Source organism: Pseudonaja textilis, chromosome 10 (genome assembly GCF_049901715.1).
Source record: "Pseudonaja textilis isolate UNSWEBS1 chromosome 10, rPseTex1.2, whole genome shotgun sequence".
Lineage (NCBI taxonomy): Eukaryota > Metazoa > Chordata > Lepidosauria > Squamata > Elapidae > Pseudonaja > Pseudonaja textilis.
In genome coordinates this window covers 5,398,780-5,419,284 of record NC_141999.1, presented here as the reverse complement: position 1 = coordinate 5,419,284, position 20,505 = coordinate 5,398,780, and the positions used below count along the sequence as shown (strand labels likewise).

General features: G+C 37.7%; 1 protein-coding gene across 2 annotated transcripts in view; it reads left to right on the top strand.

The window, feature by feature from the left end:
* Positions 1 to 20,505, top strand: part of CSMD2 (CUB and Sushi multiple domains 2) — a 635,577-nt gene that overhangs the window by 525,269 nt on the left and 89,803 nt on the right. For both annotated transcript variants that reach the window (XM_087939569.1, XM_026702685.2), the window contains 9 exons: positions 4,106 to 4,222; positions 6,562 to 6,771; positions 10,336 to 10,524; positions 11,729 to 11,906; positions 13,063 to 13,208; positions 14,010 to 14,090; positions 15,789 to 15,902; positions 16,668 to 16,856; positions 19,333 to 19,479. In XM_087939569.1, coding sequence (XP_087795695.1) covers positions 4,106 to 4,222; positions 6,562 to 6,771; positions 10,336 to 10,524; positions 11,729 to 11,906; positions 13,063 to 13,208; positions 14,010 to 14,090; positions 15,789 to 15,902; positions 16,668 to 16,856; positions 19,333 to 19,479 — 1,371 coding nt within the window. The remainder of the gene's footprint in view (positions 1 to 4,105; positions 4,223 to 6,561; positions 6,772 to 10,335; positions 10,525 to 11,728; positions 11,907 to 13,062; positions 13,209 to 14,009; positions 14,091 to 15,788; positions 15,903 to 16,667; positions 16,857 to 19,332; positions 19,480 to 20,505) is intronic.

Sequence of the window (20,505 nt, the reverse complement as noted above, 5' to 3'; positions counted from 1 at the left end):
GAGCAAAGGAACAAGTGACAGATCAGCTTAAAAGATGAGGTCTTGCAAGTCATTTTCCCCACATGCAGTAAACCCTTAGTGACTTTCAAAACATTGATCCACAATAGATGTGACATTGAACATACACTTGCATTGAATTGCACAATACATTGAATTGCAGGAGTGAAATTTGACACCCAGTATGTAGTAAGCTACAAAATATTCCCATTCAGAGAGAAATTTAAAATAAATTCTGAATCCTCTGGGGAATAAGGGGAAGAAAGCAGAAGCAATGTTTCTCTTAATACTTTTTTAAATTTTGTTTTGTCATTTGAGTTAGTATATATGGTGCTTTTCCTGGTCTTGATGTTTCCATTATTCATTATTTTATCATTCTGAACAAGGAAACCTCGTTGCACAAATCTATAAAAAAAAAAAAAGAGGAGGAATTCTCTCTGACATATCTCTTGAGATTTCAAGAAACTTAAGAAGCCAGGAAGAATGCTGACAGGTTTTATTTTATGTTTTGTTTATTTAAAACATATATATATATAGCTGCCTATCTTATAATAAACTCTGGATGACTCCCAATCAAAAACTAAAACAATTTTCATTGAACAGTAAAAGATAGAACAATCACATACACACATATCACATCAAACTTTGCATGTCACTCTTCAATGATGATAATTTCTCTATTTTTCTCTTTTAAAAAGGCAGAGATTCCATCATCGTAATCCTGAGGGTTTTTTTAGTACATCTTAGAGATATTCCTGATCTCGCAGTTTCCTCAGAATTAAAGTACATGTGCCCCATGGTTTAATTTTAAAACTCCCATGCAGAATATCACTTCTATCAACCCTATTTACCTTTTTTGGAAATCTCCTGTTTTGGGGAAGAAAAGAAGCAGAAAATCTCCTGTTTTGAGAGAAGAAAAGAAACAGAAAATGGGAACAATAGTCTCAAAACTGGAATGGTTGTCCACACACTGCTTCAATTTTACCCATCCTTCTTTTACTTTTGCACAATGTCTGGCTATTTTTTATGCATCATATAATGTTCAATATTTCTTAAAGTAAAATATATTGATGTACAGAGAGAAAGCTAAATTGTCTTTTCATTTGTAATGTTGTGGATTGATGAACCCAATTCTGCTCACTATGAAAAGATATTGAGATCCTAGAAAGAGTGCAGAAAAAAGCAACAAAGATGATAAGGGGCCTGGAGGATAAACTGTATGATGAATGATTGAGGGAACTAGTTATGTCTACCCTAACAAAGAGAAGAACTAGAGATGACATGATAGCAGTTTTCCAGTACTTGAGGGAAAAATGGGACAACTTGCCATAGCCAACTCGCTACGACCAACTCACCATGGGACAACTCACCATGAGACAATTTAACAATTCTATTTAATTATTTAAAATAAATAAAAATTATTTTAATTTTTGCCATTCATATTTCATTTTGTCCCTCCTTTTGCATCCTTTCTTTAATGATTCTGTTCCACTATTTCTTTGATATTAGTGTAATTCTTGTGCTACATTGAATTGTCCTGTGACAAGTTGGCTATGGTGATGTCAGGCTACAGAACTTTTCCCATTCACTCATCTAGAATGAACTTCTGAAAACGTATCAAAACGTATCAAAAAGGAATCCTTTATTGAGATGAGACAATTCATGTAGGAGTTCAAAGCAGCGTCTGAGGTCTCTCAGGCATACAAGGACAGATAAGGGAGTTTAGAACCCCTGCCCTTATCTCAATGTGTATTAGTGAAACAAAAGCCAGTATGTTATTTCCTCCCCACCCCTTTTGTAAGGAACAATCTTTTTCACAGTTTCCAAGGGCATACCTAATTTCCCCCCTACCCCCTTTTTAGAACAAACTATTCAAGAGATTCCCAAAGTACAATCTCACTGTGGAATTTTTATGACCTTCTCATCTCCTGGCTGTGCTTCTCAGAGGTGATAGGTTCCGGCCATCTGGCTTTTCTCCCTCCATTGTATCATGTGTGGGTTATACAAATTCGATATAAGAGTAAATATATTCAGGTTACATCAAGAAAGGATTTCTTTACCAGCCTCCCCCACTTTTCTTCTTCCACTGAAGAAATGACAGATACACGGATCTGACAGGCGAGTTGTCCTGCAGTGATTTGGTTACAGGAAGTTGACTGTGATGAGTTGGCCATTGCGAGTTGGCCATGATGAATTGTCATAGACCCACTTAAGGGGCTGTCACAGAAAAAAGGGAGTCGACCTGTTCTTCAAAGCATCTGAGGGTAGGATAAGAATTAACAATGGAGAAGATCATTAAAAGGAGATCCAACCTAGAACTAAGGAAGAATTTCCTGATAGTGAGAACAAGTGAAAAGGCTTGCTCCATCCCTGGAGGTTTTTAAGACGAGATTGAACAGCCATTTGTTTGGAATAGTATAGGACCTCCTGCTTGAGCAAAAGGTTGGACTAGAATATCTCAAAAGTCTCTTCCAACATTGTTATTTTATGTTCTATGGTTATAAAACACCTAAATAAAAAATTGCATGTGTTTGTTTTTACTGCCTCCTTTTAGAAACAGAGTGCTTAATTTGTTGCATCAGTATGCCTGATTTTCTGGTTGCACCTCCTGAATAAGAAATACCCTTTGACACTATGCTTTCCTTTCCTTTCTTGCTGAAAAAAAAATGATAATAGAGAGATATAAATATTGTTGTGTCACATTCCAAAAGACAGAAGCAATCAAGTTTTGATAAACAGCTACCGTGTCCCTACAAAATGGACTGACTAGAGATTTCCTGTCTTCTTTTATCCAGATGTTCCCCTTTTTTAAATAATTGAGAAGGAGTTTCATTTAAACAGACATCAGGAGGCATGAAATTAGAAAGCAATAGAATCAGCAGGGGGAAAAATTCATGTAATGAAGGGAATCTGTGCTGTCAAATGTCAGGGTGGATTAAAAGTATAGTCCTCTAGGTTCTGTTTTGGACTAAATGGAAGGGAGCTAGATGTCTATTATAGTCCAAGAAGTCATGCTGGATATTGTGAGCCCTTCAAGGTATACTAGACTAGAAAACCAACGTTATGAATGCTAATACTATTTTTATTATAAGGCTTCAGTAACAGAATCTTACAAGTCTGAATATGCTTGATCTTCATGAGAACAAGGGAAGGTCAAGCCTGAGACACTTACTTTCTCAGATTACAAGTTCACTCTGGACTCAATTTTCTTTTATCCAATCATTGTTTTGCCTGCGGCTCTTCTTCTGTCCCTCAAAGTTATTTCTTCTTCCCATTATAGATATACAATTGAAGATGGAAAATTGACCCAAATCTAGGAGTCGAGAACAGGAAAGCATAACCTCCATAAGTTACCTTGTTGGCATATGGGTAGCACATGGTGGGAAAGGAAATGGTCCCATGGTCCCTAGAATAGAAATTTATCTGTTTGGGAGGGATATTCATAGAGTGGCTTTAAAAAGTCAAATGGCAGCCACAGCAATGATCATAAGATCAAGTCCATACCCCCCTTTTTTACTTGTAACACATATTAAAAAGGGCAGGGCTTCCAGTGTGCAGTTGTGGCCACCATATTGATTTTTTTAGCAACCGTCCTTCATGGACCCACCACTCCACTCCGAGTTGGTGTGAAAAAAAATAGTGTGATAAATTTTGACACAATATTAGGTGACGCCATCTTGTTAGTTCCACTTGGAGGGTGAACAAATGAGGACCAAGAACTGGAATCAACCCCCAGGCTTCATTCATGAAATATAGCTCCCTGAGGATGTCGCCTGCATTCTAAATTCTATTTCAGTATATTATGACTTCATTTTAAATTTCAAATAAAGAATTTGCACATTTGGTGAAGGGTTTGGATTAACATGCAAATCGATGAACCACTTGCTATGCCTGACTTAGTTGAACATAATTCAATCTGTCTAGCAATGGATTTGGCATCCCCTATTAATCTTTTTAAATATGTTCTTGATGGGGTACACCGAACCTTCAGCAATCAATCCAGTGCCCATCCATCACCTCTTTCTTCCGTGGTCCTAACAGTCACTCAGCACAAAGACAAAGACATCTGAATAGTTTATGACCAACTGCTTTATTGTAATTTTAACAGCCCAGTGTGGCGGAATCTTGGAAGAGATGGAAGGTGTCATCCTGAGCCCCGGCTTTCCTGGAAACTACCCTAGCAACAGTGATTGTACCTGGAAGATATCCTTTACTGTAGGATTTGGTAAGAAAATCACAGCATCCTTCCCATCTCAGATTTCTCTTTTCAGATACTTTTCATGGCTTGATCCAGGATAAGCCAACCCCGATCTCCTTGGTATGAATAAATGAATGAATGGATGGATAGATGGATGGATGGATGGATGGATGGATGGGGTGGAAGAATGAATGAACAAATATTTTAAAGAGAAAGCATTTTGACTTTTATTTAACGAAAGCTAGCAGAGTAGAAGAAAACAAATGTAATACTGGGGAGGCAGCAGTTCAGATAGTACCACTTCATCTTTTCTAGAATTCCTTTGGCAAAATCTTCACATTCGAAATCTTCAACCAGCAATTGGATATGTATTCCATCTTCTTTCAAGAATCTTCCAGATTTCCTGCAGATAATTGGGAAACATTCATAATAATGACATTTTAAAGCAAATGGAAATAGTTATGTGCATATAATAGTTATCTGGAATATTTCATTTTTTTCTTTGAAATTTTTATTTTACCTCCAGAAAACCATTTTTTCCTTCATGTTCCAGGTGATACCCTTCCAAGAACGCATAGACCAATCCTGGAACTCTCAGTTTAGCTTGTTCCAGAACATAACATTCTGGATCCAGAATTTTCCATTTTGTATGGTTGTTTAAGGAAATAGATTAATTACATGAGTTTGGCCCAGAATAATGAGGTAGAAGGTCTCTTCACTACCATCATCTCCCCGTCAAAAAACTTAACCATTACAAGGCATTTTGGATTCTCATCCCACTTTAGCATGAATACATTCACACAAATATATTCAGATAAATTTCTTCCTAAAATGCTTTTTTGAAATGGCCTTTTTCTTTAACATGATTATGGATTTTTGACTGTTATTAATATTGAAAGTAGGAACATTCAACTCATATCTGACCCTGTTGTTTTATCTGAGGGCCATATTGGTAACAAACATTATTTTCTGTGCAACTTTAAATATGCCAATGATACTTTTTCAGTTTTTAAGAACATAGACATTGTTCTGTTTTAATATATTATTCTGTACTTGTTTTAGTTGGTTCTGTTAAATAAATAATTATCATAATAAAAATAATTTCATGCACAACCATTTCAAAGTCAAAAATAACACTCGATCCAGAAGCTGATGAACCATTTTTAAATTTGGTCGTAAAATGTAATGAGTTTTTTAATGAATGCTATATCCCTTCCAATGCAAGTTGGTGAGCACTTTTTTTAAGATTTGGATTCAGTGTAGGCTTCTTCTCCTCCTTCTTTCTTCTCTTTCTTTCTTCTTCTTCTCTGTCTCCTTCTCAGTAGTGAGGATATTGTCTTATCTAATTGTCCCTGTTAAATTCAACATGCAAAATCCAAATGACTAGCTGATGGTACTGGAGGAAAAATGGTAGGCAATCCATGAGAGGCTAGTTCTCCATGATCCAGGCAAGGGAAATCTTGCTGCAAATCCATTTCCTGCCCCTCAAACTACAGTTCTCCACCACATCCTTCTGTATCCCCATTCTTTCAAAGTAAGTCACAATGCATTTGGTGATGGTGTCAAATTAGCAATCCCGTTGCTGTTTACGCTTCACCCATGTACTTTGGTCATAGGTAGCCTAAAAGTGAAGTATAGCAAAGCAAAGCAAAGTAAATATGAAATGGGATTGGCCACTTGAGATCCACTACCTACCAGGAGAAAAATTGCTATTAGCCAAAAACAGAGGAGCCCTCCAGAATTATAGCAATGGAATAGTCAAGAGGTACATTGGACTAGACCTTATTGAGTGACAAGGAAGCCAGGAATAAATACATTGTTTTAGAAAGTAAAATACTAAATACAAAGAAAGTAGCTGTCTAGGTCCTCTGAGTGTGCTTTCTGGTGATGTTTCATCTTTTATTTCTAAATCAGGGCTGGTGTTATAGAGCTCCAGGGCTCCAAGGGCACAAAATGTACCTAAATGGCATTTATGAAGCAATACATATGTGAGAACCAGGTTGATTTATAGTGGTTACAGATACTGGCCTAGAATCAGGAAGACTGTCGTTTCTAATCCTAAACCACCTGATGACTTTGGTCCAATATGTCTCTCTCAGCCCTAGGATGAAGAAGGCAAGATAAAACCACTTCTAAAAATGTTAGCAAGAAAATTGCGGGGACTTGTTCAGGTTATCACTAGGAGTAATACTGATAATCTTCTGGCACCTACCACACTGTACAATATTGTCTATGAAAGATCTTAGTCGGAAACCTTGAGAATTCTTCATGTTGTACTTTGGGGAAGAATGATGGAAAGTTAATCAAACACAGAAGCAATTCAGTTAACGAAATCTCCTTTCTCTCACTTTCTCTGCCATGTGCAGGTGCTCATCTCCAGTTCTTAAACTTTTCCACTGAACCTAATCATGATTTTGTTGAAATTCGCAATGGGCCATATGATACCAGTAATATCATCAGCCGATTTAGTGGGACCGACCTCCCAGGCTCTCTTCTTTCCACGTCACACGAAACCACCTTATATTTCCACAGTGACCACTCACAGAACAAGCCTGGTTTTAAAGTAGAATATCAAGGTAAGGAGCAGGAAGCTGAGAAGGCTAAGAATGGAACAAGTCCATTGTCTTTGGGGCACTTTTCAAGTGTGATGAATGCTACAAAACTACTGTATTTCTTGAAAGCAATACTTTTAGGGTATAATGGAAATTCTTGTTTTGCCTAGTAGTCTTGCTAAATCCTAGTAGCCTGCCAAATTTAACAAGTTAATCCACAATGTATTTCCCAGGAGATACTAATGATATACCTAAGAATTCAACCCAACCTTAATTTGCTTGGTGCTCAGAGACCTCTAAATTACTACATCAGACAAATTCCTCCTAGCAACAAGACTATTCTTTAGCTTTTTGTATTTCTACTTCAGTGCAACAAAAGTTTTCCTTTTCTGGTTACAGATATTATTACAGGTAGTCCTCAACTTACAACAGTTCGTTTAGTGGCCATTTAATGCTACAATGGTACTGAAGAGTTATGACCATTTTTCACAGTTACAACCTTTGCAGAATCCCCATGATCATGTGATCAAAATTCAGATGGTTGGCAACCTGTTCATATTTATGACTGTTGTTGTGTCCCAGGGTCATGGGATCACATTTTGTGACCTTCTTGCAAGGAAACTCAATGGGAAAATCAGATTCACTTAACAACTGGGTTACCAACTTATCAACTGTGATGATTCACTTAACAACTATGGCAAGAAAGGTTATAAAATGGGTAAAAATTACTTAACAAAAATGTGGGGCTCAATTGTAGTCATAAGTCAAGGACTACTTTTATTTCTTAATTGTATTTGCAGTGTTGTATGCCAGACTTTTATCAGGTAAAGAAAAAGTTAAGGCTCTCTCATTAATGTTATGCCTGCCAAATGGTCATCCGTTTCCCAATTACCCATTCAAATTGAAGTCAATGACATTAAGAAAAAGGTTATCCAAAGCTGAAAAAAAATATAAAGAAAAGAGCTGTCTCTTCTTATACCAATGAGAATAAAGACAGGACTTTATTCATTCAGGAGTTTCTTTTTCATTCCTTTGTTCTTCCAGGGATAAGGAAGTGTTGAATGACTTCTTGAAGGCTGCTTTTATGCCAGTATATTTTGTAGAACTTTCTGTGGATCCTCTTTCATCTGACCATCTTGCTCAAGAGCAGGTGTGGAGAGTTATCAAAATCTGCAAGATGGTGGGTAGGACATTGCAATCAATCAAATCAACATTTGTATGTGTGAATGAAAATGCACATACAAAGTGCTGAGGCTTTGCAACATTGTGACTACCGTTTTGCAGGTTTTGACATGTTTCATGGAGGCCCACTGATCAGGAGAAGCCCCAAAAGCACATTTTAAACAGAGTTGAGCAGGAATAGTTTTGTAAAATTATCATCAGATCTGTAGGTAAAGAACCAGAGAATGGCTTCTTTGAATTTCTCTAGAGGAATCAGAAATTCTTCAGTAATTTCTAGCCCTCTGCTAAGGATTTTCATTAGCAGTAATGGCTGCAGTACTGCTGAAAGGTCCCCCAGTTATGTTACGGATTAGATGGGAACTCAAGAAAAAGGTCAAGAAGCCTTCAGATTTGTTAGAGAGAATAAAATAAATTTCATTCACACACGTACAAAACTAACCCCATGAAGTACATGAAAAACTCACTAAAGTTATTTGAAATCAGTTTCAAAAGAAAACTCTTTTGAATGAGTACTGCTATTTATAAATAAAGAATGCAGGAAAATCTCTCTGGTGCTAGTTTTGAGAAAATAGCTCAAAAAGAAAGATTCAGAATTTCAGCATGCTTTTCGACAGAAGGAATATTCCAGATTTAATAATAAAATTCAAAACACCCAGTGTCTGTTGTTTTGTAATGTGCTGCCATATGCCAGTCAAGATTTTTCTTTCTTGCTCTCAATCTTCTAATAATATCCCTCTCCATGCTCACTTTCAAATTTATTTCATGCAGACATATACACATATCAAACCAGCATCATTTTTAATTATTTCAGCTATATACAAGTCTATAATCAAAATGTTCAGTGCAATATTTATGAACAGCATGATATGCAATGAAATCCATACAATTTAATTTATGTGAATGCGTTTAGCAATTAGTACCAGAAATTTAAATTGGACTTGGAAATGAACCGAGAAACAGTGAAGTTGGTACTATATTGGCATAGTATGATTATATTGTTGTGCAATTATTAATCTGACTGCTCTCTTTTGGGCAGACTGAAGATTCTGGATTGACTACAGGTAGTCATTGAACTAATAGTGTAATGGAGCCTGTCCATCAGAGTCATAACTTTTGACAGTCATAAAATGTGCCGAGCATATGACTGACCTGATTTTGGGACATGTTTTGCAGCAATCATTGAACGATTCACCATGATTGTTAAGTGAATCTGTAGTTAAGTGAATTCTGTGGACATTAAGCAGACCAATATATTGCCGTTGGCACTATTTTGCAGAAAACCAGAAGTAAATGCTGGTTTTCAGTGACACCATTGTAAAACGCAGTGACCACAGGGCACTGCAAATGGCTGTGAGATCCAGTTGTTGAACATCTGAAGTGTGGTCAAGAGGTTGCAGGAAGAGTGACTGTTGAAACTCAAGTCTGGGTTGTAAGTACCACCTAGATAGGTCCAATCATTAGTCAAAGACTGTCTATACAAAATTATCACAACTTAGAATGTATTACAGCAATCTAAGTAGTAAGATACCATAAAACCATGGTATTTTCACCTGGCTAGGATGATGATTGGCAGAGCAAACTAATCTTGTAAATCAGCCCATATGACAAGGGATGACTCTACCGGCAGGAATAGATCATGGAAAATTGATCATTTGAGGCAGGGGTCCCCAAACTTGGCAACTTTAAGACTTGTGGACTTCAACTCCCGGAATTCTCTAGTCAGCTATGCATAGCTGGCTGCAGAATTCTGGGAGTTGAAGTCCACAAGTCTTAAAGTTGCCAAGTATCGCTGCTCTGGTAGGATGAACTTCTGAGCAACATCTATCAATTTATTGGTCCTCGTATTTATATAATACTGTATTTGGATGGATTCCAGAAACTGATGCAGTTACATGCAGCTTGGTTTCATAGCTCAGCTTTGGTTGCTAAGCAGCTTGTGCTTAAAGATTGGAGATCAGTTACCACCAATATGGTTCAGCTGAGAGAACATTGGAACTAAGTAAATTGTCTTATACCAAGTTAGACCTTTGGTCATTTAGGGAGGAAAGAAAGAGCTCTCTAGGCTACCATCTCTTATCATTGAAAGCAATTTTGGGGGGAATCTGGAGAAGAGTACCCTATTGGAAATCCTGCAGATTGACTAGAGAAGACTTGTAAACAAAATTAAGTGTATAGGAGGGATTATACAACTTGCCCACTATTGTTATTGCTGATTGTTAACTTCCTCCAAGGTTTCAAGTTAGGATGTTTTCCATCCTCAGTTACTCTTCTGCCCTTCACTATGAGCATGTGCTCCAATGCTGACTAATAGTCTTTCCCTATAAGACATCTGAAGGTAAAGCATTTCTGAAGGAAGGAATAACTGGTTTTAAATCCATTGCCATGTTTGTATTTTATGATATCCAGCTTACGAACTCCAGGAGTGCCCAGATCCTGAGCCCTTTGCCAATGGCATAGTAAGAGGAGCAGGTTATAGTGTGGGGCAATCCATCTCTTTTGAGTGCCTCCCTGGCTATCAGCTGATTGGACAACCAGTCTTAACCTGCCAACATGGAACCAATAGGAACTGGGACCACCCATTGCCCAGGTGTGAAGGTATGACTTTATTGAGACTTTTCTTGGAAGGGGATTGATTATTAAGGAAACAAAAGAGAAAATAACACACTGAATTAGCATGCCTGAGATATAACACATACATATTAAATGTGTATACCTGACTTGTTGGTATTTGGCAAGAGGCATCATAATTCATTTGTTTCCATACATATAGTTTACCTATCCTTCAGCACCAGGACCACTACACATTTCTGGCTACAAACCTGAACTGGTTGGTCTTTGCCCTTTATTGATTTCTGTTTCACTTAGAAGTATACCACTATTAATTCAGCTTTATTGCTTCCACAGTACTTAGGTACCATTAATTATAATGTCAATGCCTTTTAATTTCTGCTCCTTTGTGGAGTGACAAATCTCTTCTTTTCCACAGCTTTGATTTGAGTATGACTGTTGTATCTGTTCACCTCCATCTTTGTGCATGCTTCTCTCAGTATTCCTTTCATGTGGACATTTGCTCTTGGTGGCTTTCCCAGAAAACAGTATTGAATAGAAGTGTAGTAATGCTGAACTTTGCTAAATTTGCTTCATCCACAGGTTCATATATTTTCTCTTCACACCCTCATTGGAGGAAACTTTGGTTTGTCAGAAGAAGGCTTCCCATGACTTATAACTTTCTTCATACACTGAGCTATATAGTAGCCCCTTTTAACAACCACAGTTGTCCCAGGCAAGACAATTTGGCAAAATTCACAATGCACAGTTAACTGATTAAGGGAGACTTACCAGGTTTTGAAAAGATTCCTTTAACCTGAAAGGGGTTAAGGGCTTGTTTTATGTTTAAGTAATCTTCCCTGCTCAGCTGAATTGGGTATTCTTTCTCCCCGCTGCCTGTACAGAGAAGAGTGTTGGCTAGGGAATTCTGGAGTTGAGGTTCATACATCTTCAAGTGGCCAAGATTAAAAAATATTGTATAGATCAGGAGTGTCAAACTTGCATCGTCACGGCATCATCACATGATGTATCATGACTTTTCCCCCTTCACTAAATCGGGCATGGGCACGGCCAGTCCATGATGCATTTGGTCCCATGGGCTGCAAGATTGACAGCCATGGTATAGATTATGGTAATAGCAGTTTGGAGGACTTTAAAATAGATCAAATGATACTAAAATCATACCACCACTATTCTGCAAGTACTCATATTTAGTAGCTCTTAATGTCTTTTTGTGGTCAATTGCATACAGTTCCCTGTGGAGGAAACATGACTGCCCAAAATGGAACGATCTACTCCCCCGGATTTCCCAAGCAGTATCCCAATTCCCAGGACTGTACATGGCTATTTGCGGTGTCATCCGGATATGGCATCTACCTCAACTTTACCTTGCTGCAAACAGAGCCGTACAATGACTTCATCACTGTCTGGTGAGTGGCACTTGGAGTTGAGGGCTCCCTCTGAGACCAGCTTTTTCAGTAGGTATTGCTATAACCCTGTCATAGCTATGTTCTCTTACCCTTAGAAGATGATGAGAGATCCTCTCATCATGAGAAGTCTGGAGATATCAGTTTTTCACTTACCTCAAGGGAAACTGCCCAAGCTGGGATTAGGAAACTTGGTGGCAGCAGACCCAGGACAATAACATATATAATACAAAAAGACATCAAATTGGAAAATCTTTTCCTCCAAATCCCTGGAGGAAAGGGAACATTTCAGTTTGCTCCCTAAAGAACTTTGAAGTATCAATGAGCATCTGGAGAGAGATAGTGATAATGAAATGGCAGTAATGAAATTGTTTGATTTGGAAAATGGATATCATGGAGAAACTTGGAAAGATGCCCTGTTGCCAGTAAACAACAGCTATTGTCTACTCTCATTTTCATGGCTCTGAGGTCCAGTGAGGATCCACCAACCTCTAGATCAGAAGTCTACTAGAGGAAGCAGGCTCGTGACCAGAGAGAGATCGAGGTGTGAATAGGAAGAGCTGCAGTGTTGCTTTCACATTGAAGTGTTGCATTGTGTTACTTATCCTCTGTGCTGGATTATGCTTATACCCTTTCAGTTATAAAGTCTTTCCATTATTTAGTGTTTAGGAACCATTTTGCATAGCAAAAGCTGGGGTGGCAATGCTAGAATGCTAGAATGTATTTTGTATTTTTTTCATTAGTTACAATTTATTGCAAACTAAAACTACTTAACAAAGGTTATGTATATGTAAGTATATACAAATTATTTTTGTTTTTTATATATTGTATTTCTAGGCTGGGAATCGAGACATCTTCAAGTGCATAGCTAGACAGATCTTCCAAATAAAATAGAGTAGGAACAAGGGCCTTTTATAGGTCTTGTGGCTTGTATCAGGAGAACTTTGTGGATCCTTCAGCCAGATGGACCCACTGGGAGTGCCTGATTGGCCTTCCAAGCATCATCTGGCTGTTGCATCAAGAGGATTGTCAGCCCTTTTAAAAATCTCAGTTGGAATTGTCTTCCGCCAATAACCTGAGTGATGTACAAACTATGATCCATAATGCTCCCATTCTTAAATGTATCTTTTCTTTTGTATTTCTTTCCCTTTCTCTTCAGGGATGGTTCTCAAGAGACAGCTCCCCAGTTGGGGGTTTTCACGGGACATTCCGTGAAGAAAGCTATCCAAAGCTCTTCCAACCATGCTCTGATGAAGTTTCATAGTGATGCAGCCAATGGAGGCCTCTTTGCCATCCACTTCTATGGTGTGTACAGTTCACTGTGGGACAAGGGTTTGTTGTCACACTTGTTTTGTAACCTATTGCATGCAGCAGTGATATTGGATATTGCTTATGTATTCAACTAAGGTTTATCAGGTGCTTTCTCTGCCATACCACTGTGCCTGATGCAGCATAAAAACCACTAATTTGGACCAATAAGTAGCCCTTATCCCTCTGGTTGGGTTTGCACAGGATGTTTAATCAAATTGATTAGAAGCCAAGGGCTGCATGCATTGATTATTGTTAAGATTAGAAATACTTTTTGTAGCTTCACTCTGCCCGTTGAGTTTGAGATCCCAGGTATTGTGCAAATCAAGCAAATGGGTTAATTCAATAACCCATTTAATTCAAATTGTGTGAACAGAGACACAAATAAATTCAAATGCTGGGTGAACAACTGTGTAGTTGGTGTAACCAAGGAATAAGAAACATGTTTGACTTACAACATAAAAAAAGAATGTATTTCTTCTGAAAAAAAATATCCTTGAGGCCCAATGAATCTTCAAAATGTTGAACCACAGAAGGCTACAAAAAGGAGAAAATTGGTTTCACCACCACCACCCAGGGAGCAGGTTCTGTTTTTTGTGGAATTGATTTTCCAGAGATTGAGCTTCTTGCTTCTCTCTTTGTTCATTATTTATTTACTCATCCATTCAATTTGTATGGCCACCTATCTCAACAAGTGATTCCAACTTTTGCAGAGGATCTATAATACAAAGATATAAAAGTCCCATAGCTAGAGATTTGGTACTCTCATGTGCTTAATTTATTTATTTCTCTTTCCAGCCTATCAACTTTCTAAGTGCCAACCACCAACTATGGTACCTAATGCTGAAATCATCACTGAGAATGAAGATTACAATATAGGTATTACATGCATGATTTTGCTAGTATTTTCTTTGGATGTAGTCAGGTGGTATAAATCACAGAAGGATAGTGTTCCCACTATTCTCATGCCAGTCCTAATTCACTGCCTGAAGTAGGTACCCATAACTTATTTGCAATAATTAAGTAAATAAAATTCCTGTTCTTGCCACATGCAGTTCAGCATCCTAGCACAGTGAAGTCTCTATTCCTTATTTATTGTAAGTGCCAGGAATCTACTGGTTGCAGCTAGAATCACATAAAAGAGAACAAACAACAACTGCATTAACTCTGCCTCTTCTATCAATGCCTTTATCTGCTGTGGATAAGAGGAGGAAGCTTAAAATGAAAGTCAGGATTAGCTTTTATAAGAAGCTTTTATAAGAAATTTACCTGAGGAGTGAATGCTTCAATCCAGGAAGATCACAGAGATTAGAACCAGCATTGTCCCTCATATGATTATAATCCACAAAGCCCCTCTTGAGGCATGCTCGACTCCTGGCAACAATATGGAAGATATTCAGAATAGCTGTTTGCCATTGGGTTGGGTTTTTTTATATATTTTTTTCAAATTTTCTGGACTTGCAACCCTTGGATTTCCTGGTGGTCTCCCTACCAAATACAGTACTAACCAGGTCCTAGTTTTATTAGCTCTTGGGAGATCAGCTAATATTCAGGCACTTCATCTCTGATTTTGAAGCTAAAGCAGCTCATCCCTGATTTGAAACTCTGATTTTCACATCAAAAGTGGGTGGGATTTTCAGCACTCCACTTTGCTTAAAACGAAGTTATCCTCACTTGAATGATAGCAGCGGGACCAGAATACAGCACCATCTTCACTCTTCAAGCAGAAAATTAGCAAGACAGGATGGACTTTTCAACTTGTCAGTCAAAAAAATAAAATAAAATAGTAATTTGAGTATACAAAATAGATGTTATCCACAAGTTAGAATTCTCCCACTGCATTTAGTGGTGCATAAGGGTAGATCTTTACCTCCACACCAGACAGATACAGAGTTTGAAAGATTTGAAAGATTAATGAAGACAAGGGGATAACTGGAAGTGCTTCACAAGAGAATAGAGGTAGCAGATAACAAGGCTTTTCTGATGTGTAGTGCTACACGCCTGGGAGAAATTTGCAAAGTAATTTGGCTAAAGATTTCTCCCTAATGACACCACCAAGTATGCTGCAAAGATATCAGATAAAAATTTGCCAGAGCATGAAGCCGTGATAGGGCCGATGCACTATATCCTCTTCCACCTCCTATTTCCCTTGACATGTCTTTTGATTAATTCAAATCACTGACACTAGTTTAAAGTAACGTTTCCAATTTTAACTTCCACTTTGGCAACTTTAAGATGTGCAGCCACAACTTGCTAGCCGGGGAATTCTGGAAGTTGAAATCCATGCAGTTGGGAAACTTGACTCTAAATGACTTTCTGGACCATGAGACAAAACATACATGCTTTCATTTAATAGCAGATGGTCTTTCCCATTTGGAAAGATAACAATTTGAGAATCGCACTTTTAGTCCACATGCTTTTTCTTCTCCCCTTGCTTTGATTAACTTTATGAGATCCTGATCTTCTTCCTCACATCTAGTTCACTTATAATCATGATCCATCTGATGAGTCTTATTCAAAATATGTCTTTCTGAACTCTTGGAAAAACAGCTGGATCCTCTTTGTTCCTTTCCTTAGGTGATATTATTAGGTATCAATGTCTTCCTGGTTTCACCTTGGTTGGAAATGAGATCCTGACATGCAGGCTTGGTACCCACCTCCAATTTGAAGGCCCTCCCCCAACTTGTGAAGGTCAGTGACTTTGATGAAAGTGCAAAAAAATCCCAGAACTCATGGCAGGGAGTAAGTAATACAGTATATGGATATCTTGCTATTTAATACTGAATATACAGAAAGACAAATAGATATATTAAGACCTATGCTGTGGATACCCAGAAAAGGTGTTAAAAAGACTATTCCTATAAAAAATGATAGAGATGATGATGATTGTTATTTATTGCCAAAAAATAAATCAGTCTGCATCTTCAGCTTCTAAAGGAGACCCAGGCTTTATTCTAGAAAGAAAACCTAAAGTAAACATGGCATAGGTGCCACAACAGATCATTTTCTTGATTTCAGTACATAGTTTATATTTGTGCAAATGATATTTTCTTTTCAGAAGCAATATGGCAATCCATCTCATACTCACAAACCCAGTAGAGACAAGGATGAATACTAAGTTTTAAAAGGTCCTAAGATAATCATGGAATCAAAGTCTATTGCTAATTTAGAGGAAGATGCAACAGAACTGTTTCCCCCAGTTAAATAGTCAAATAGGTGATGGGAAATACTTCTCGTAGAGCCCTGGTGAATTAGTATGAACCAAAACAGGCAATCTTCACCAATCTGTGGACTAACTTCCAGAATTTACTAGACTTCAGTGCTGAGATCCTGCTAGATGAGTTAGCCAGATTCCTCTATCTTCTGAGCCTAGTTAACAGCTCTATGACTAATTTTCTTTCACAGTGACATAGAGTGACAGTCTGTGCCTTGCTTTTTTGTGTGTGTCTCAATCAGTTCACTGTCCAATGAATGAGGTCCTCCGTGAGTCCACAGGAGTGATCCTGAGCCCATCCTTCACAGGCAGCTATCCTCACTTCCAAACTTGCTCTTGGATGATAGCAGTGGAACCCGAGTACAACATCACTTTCACTGTTGAATATTTCTTGAGTGAGAAGAAGTATGATGAGTTTGGGATATTTGATGGTAAGTCATAAATATTGGATGGTTTTGGAGATGAGATTGTGTGGTGGGGTGGGTAGGTTACCAGAAGAAAGATTGCTTAAGCTACATGGTATCCTTTAGGGGTGGAAGGTGGTGGAAAGGGAACAGGGCAGGAATCACACTGCAGTATTGTAGCTACTAGAATTTGACCCAGTGGGAAAGAGAAAGCAACCGATAGAGAAGAATATTTGTAGCTCAGAATTGAAATGAGAGGTCCTTACCCAAACTAGTGACATCATCAGTGCTAGAGAAAACAATATCAGGTGATCACCACCAGTATTATTAATCATGAATTATATGATTGGTAGCATCATGCATTAGGCTACTCCTCTATAGATAAGACATCAATTGCCCTGTGGAGAGGAAAATGTAGTATAAGCATAAGAGTAAATAAAACGTTTTTTCTGATTCCATGTTGCTAAAAGACATGATTACCCAACTAAAGTGATTGACAGTAGAAAAGAACATATTATTTCACCTTCTGCGTATTTAACTTTGGAGATTACCTGCCAGGGCCTCTAGGTTAGAAGGCTGTAAACTTTAATGTAAAGTGTCCTTCTTCAGCCTTACAAGCAATTGTCCCTTCTTCCTTCACCTTTTTGCTTTCTATACTTTTTCCTTTCATGTTGGAGAAAACGGCATTTAGTTCTCAGGGTCCTTCTTTCCAGATTCTCCCTAACAAATGATTATCTTGCAAATCATGGTCTCTTGCTAAGCTCATTGTTAGTTTCACTGGATGAATTTATTCATAGTTATGAAGATTGATTAGGAAGGATTTCTCTTGTCAGTTACTGTTATATTAGGACAGCAGAAAGAAACGTCTGTATTCAGCATTTCTTAATTCTGGGGTTTGGAAACTTGTAAGAAAAGAAGGCTGTTGCAGCCATCTCTGGTCTTTTATATCTCTCTGATCTTTTATATAACCTTCCCCGACTCCATAAACACCCCACCCCACCCCCCATAAATTTAACTAGAATCCAGAGTGGTCTCAGGTTTATGGGGATTGCCACCTAGCAAAATTGGTAGTGAACTGGAAAATTCCACACCAAGTAGATTTGTACTACTTTCATTAGGCTAAGTGCAAAATGATGCTTGGAATATCACGTCAGGAGATTTTCTCCAACAGTGGCCAAATCCAGGTAAAAAGAACTTTACAAGTGAACCGATTAGTATATACAATTGATTTAATTGTCTTGAGTTAGTCTTTCTTATCCCAACCTTTCTTACCAGGATTCTTGTTGCAGAGATTAAATAAGAGGAGATTCTACTGATCCTTCTGAGTTCACTCCAAAAGTATGAGTTATAAGATCAGGAAATAAACAACTAAGAAGAAATAAATAGATTCTCACATTTCTTTTAAAAAAAATATGTTTATTGTACATTTTTCATTATTATTCATCACAGTTCCAATTTTACAACGTCATTGTACTGGTTATATCAAGTCTTCTCTTTTTTTTACATCATAGTATATATTCTAATTGTGACTATCATACAGTATAATCTCTTTTGATTACATATTGTTATACATCATGATTATAACTATTATTTTCTTATTTATATCATAATACGCTATTGCATTTATTCTGTGCATTTTAAACTATATTCGCATACACTCCCATTGTGGTATTGCTTACATTGTTTATTCTTACATATTTCAATATATCTGTATTTATTTCTATTTTGTTAATCTTCGTTCATTATTAAATACTAATCTCTGCATCTATTATTTAACCAATTATACAATACATCCCATGTGCAATATTAATGCAATATCAGGGGTTTTCAGTTCAATTGTATAGAAGGTGAAGGCAGGGGTGTGATTCAAATTTTTTAACAACCGATTCTGTGGGCATGGCTTAATTGGTGGACATGGCTTGGTGGTCATGTTACTGCCTCGACGTGGCCGACTCAACATCACTCACATCAAGAGGCACACATCTCCTCGCCTGGCCTCTCATGACTGTGGGGATGCTGCAACAGTCGTAAGTGTGAAAAATGGTCATAAGTCACTTTTTTTCAGTGCCATTGTAATTTTGAATGGTCACTCCACACAAACAAAGTACCAGCAAAGGAGGGGAAAAAACTCCAGAGACGTTCCAGAGACAGAAAGTCTAGTCCTGCCAAGAATGTAATAAGGGTTAACAGAGAGGCAGTTTCTGTAAGCAAAACCAGAATGTTTCCTTCCTGCCTTCCTTACAGGATTAGGCCAGTAATTTCTTCTAACAACTGGTTCTCCAAACTGCTTAGAATGTTAACAACCGGTTCTAGCGAATAGGTGCGAACTGGTAGAATCCAACTCCTGGGTGAAGGATGTATATTTGTGTTTTATTTTATAGTTATAATGTACACTGAAGATGGCATTTAATTTTATTGTATGAGGTGCAATGACCATAAAGTAAAGTAAAGTAAATTAAGGCTTTTCATGGGCTCATGCTCTCCTTTTCTGATGTTTCTAAAGGGCCTTCAGGTCAAAGTTCACTGTTACTGTCTCTAAGTGGAAATTACTCTGCACCACTGCTGGTGACCACTTCAGGAAACAGAGCCTATCTCCACTGGTCCTCTGATCATGCCTACAGCAGAAAGGGTTTCCGGATCCGATATTCTGGTGAGTAGGGAGTGCAAAAGAAGTCCGATCTTCATTGCATAAAGCAGGGGTAAGCTGATAAGAAAATGTTCCTTCTTGACTTACATTTTTTCTGGTATTCTAAAACTAGAAATGTATCTCATTATTTTTCCCATAGAAAAGTTACCTAGCCTGTTTGGGATTTTTTTTTAAATTTTGTTGGCTTTGGTTTTGTTGTTTAATTAATTCCTTCCTTTCACCCCCCCTTTCGGTCACTGAGTCTGAAGTCTTGGATTAATGCAATTTGCTACTGAATAAACATGAACCAAATTGTGCTGTAAATTGAATCGCATTCAGGGTTACGGCTTGCACTTTTTGTAGTAATTAATTTAGCAAAGGGTATTTATTATTAATTATAGCTGTATTGAGAAAGAATACATCATGCTAATCTCGAAGTAATACTATGGTGCGTAAAACCAAAAGCCGTTATTTATTGCAAGTCAACTAATTTTGTTTGCAATTGTTTCATTTTATAAACACTACAATCCAGCTTTTCAGTTCACCATAAAACTTTTTGCGCTGTGGATTATACTTTCTTAAAGTGAGAATTGCTGAATGAGAAATAATGTTGTTTATTTCAATATGGCTAAATTGAGGTTATTGTTATTCAGGAAATAATCACTGCTTACATAACTAATTTCTAGACAAGTACTCTGCTGAGAGACATTGCCATTGTCATAGGAAATTATTTTGATCCATCTAAAGTACAATGTTGGTTTATAACCGGGAACCATTCTTTCATGGTCATATAGAGATGACATAACTGTGAAGTACCAGTACCATACCAGTGGTGGGATTCAAAAATTTTTACTACCAGTTCTGTGGGCATGGCTTGGGTGTGGCCATGTGACTAGGTGGGTGTGGCTTTTTTTTTTTTTTGCTTTTTTGCAGCCCCCATCCATTTTTGAGCTTCCTAGCCTCAGAAGAGCCTCGGGGGGGGGGGTTGCTCCTCTGGGGCTCTGGAAGGCAAAAAATGGAGGAGGAGGCTGAACTCCTCGCTCCATTTTT